Here is an 864-nt window from a genome sequence, read left to right as displayed (position 1 = left end):
AGGGGGGCCCCTAGACTCTGCAATTCTTGCTGCTGCTCCTGGGCCCCCCGAGGGGCCCCCTTGGGGGCCCCCCTGCAGCACTGGAGGGAGTGGCGGGTGAGGCGGGGGTATCCCTGCTGCTGCTGTTGCTGCTGCCGCTGTTGCTGCTGCTGCTGGGCTTGCAGCGCCCACCATGGGCGAGAGAGACCCTTGGTGCAGCATCTGCTGCTGCTGTGCTTGCTGCTGCTGCTGCTGCATGTTCCCTCCAGGCCCAAAGGGGCTGCCTCTCATTGGCAAGTGGGACTGGAACTGCTGCTGCACCTGCTGCTGCTGATGCTGCACAGTCACACAAACAAAAGCACAGAAGCACTACACCAGCAACGCAGAGGCCATCAGCAGCAGCAGCAGGAGATACACGACGGGGCCACAAAAACCACCGAAAAAAACAGCAACAGCAGCCTTTTAGGCTTCTGCTGCTGCTGCTGCTGCTGCTCACCCTGTTACCGTGGAGACCAGATTTGTAAGGAGAGGTCTTGTGGCTGGGGCCCCCGGGAGCCCCCCCACGGCCCCCCACGTGGGGCGAAGCTGCGCCGCGGGGCCCCTGGGAAGGCGAAGGTGCTGCTGCTGCAGTTGCTGCTGCTGCATCATGTGCTGCTGCGTCAAGCTGCTGCTGCTGCTGCTGCTGCTGCGCGCCGGGAGGGGCCCCGCCAGCGGCCTGATGGTGCCGCTGCTGCTTGCCTGGGTTCCCAGGGTGGGCCGCAGGGTGCTGCTGCTGCTGCTGCTGCGGAGGTGCAGCAGCAGCAGCAGACAACAGAGCATAGGAATGCCCCGGAGGCAGCTGCGGTGCAGCAGCAAACATCACAGGGTACGCCATGGGCCCGGGGG

The 864-nt window shown here is 65.3% G+C and overlaps 1 protein-coding gene across 1 annotated transcript in view; it reads right to left on the bottom strand.

The window, feature by feature from the left end:
- ETH_00036095 (uncharacterized protein) overlaps nt 1-838 on the bottom strand; it is a gene marked incomplete at both ends in the record, with an annotated part of 1,162 nt that extends 324 nt beyond the window's left edge. Inside the window, 2 exons of the mRNA XM_013374850.1 lie at nt 3-315; nt 476-838. Coding sequence (XP_013230304.1) covers nt 3-315; nt 476-838 — 676 coding nt within the window. The remainder of the gene's footprint in view (nt 1-2; nt 316-475) is intronic.
- Between the last annotated feature and the right edge of the window lie 26 nt (nt 839-864).

This window comes from Eimeria tenella, genomic scaffold, assembly GCF_000499545.2.
Source record: "Eimeria tenella Houghton genomic scaffold, Eth_scaff2306, whole genome shotgun sequence".
Taxonomy (NCBI): domain Eukaryota; phylum Apicomplexa; class Conoidasida; order Eucoccidiorida; family Eimeriidae; genus Eimeria; species Eimeria tenella.
The sequence above is the reverse complement of the archived record's forward strand: the minus strand, read 5'-3'. Positions and strand labels throughout refer to the sequence as shown.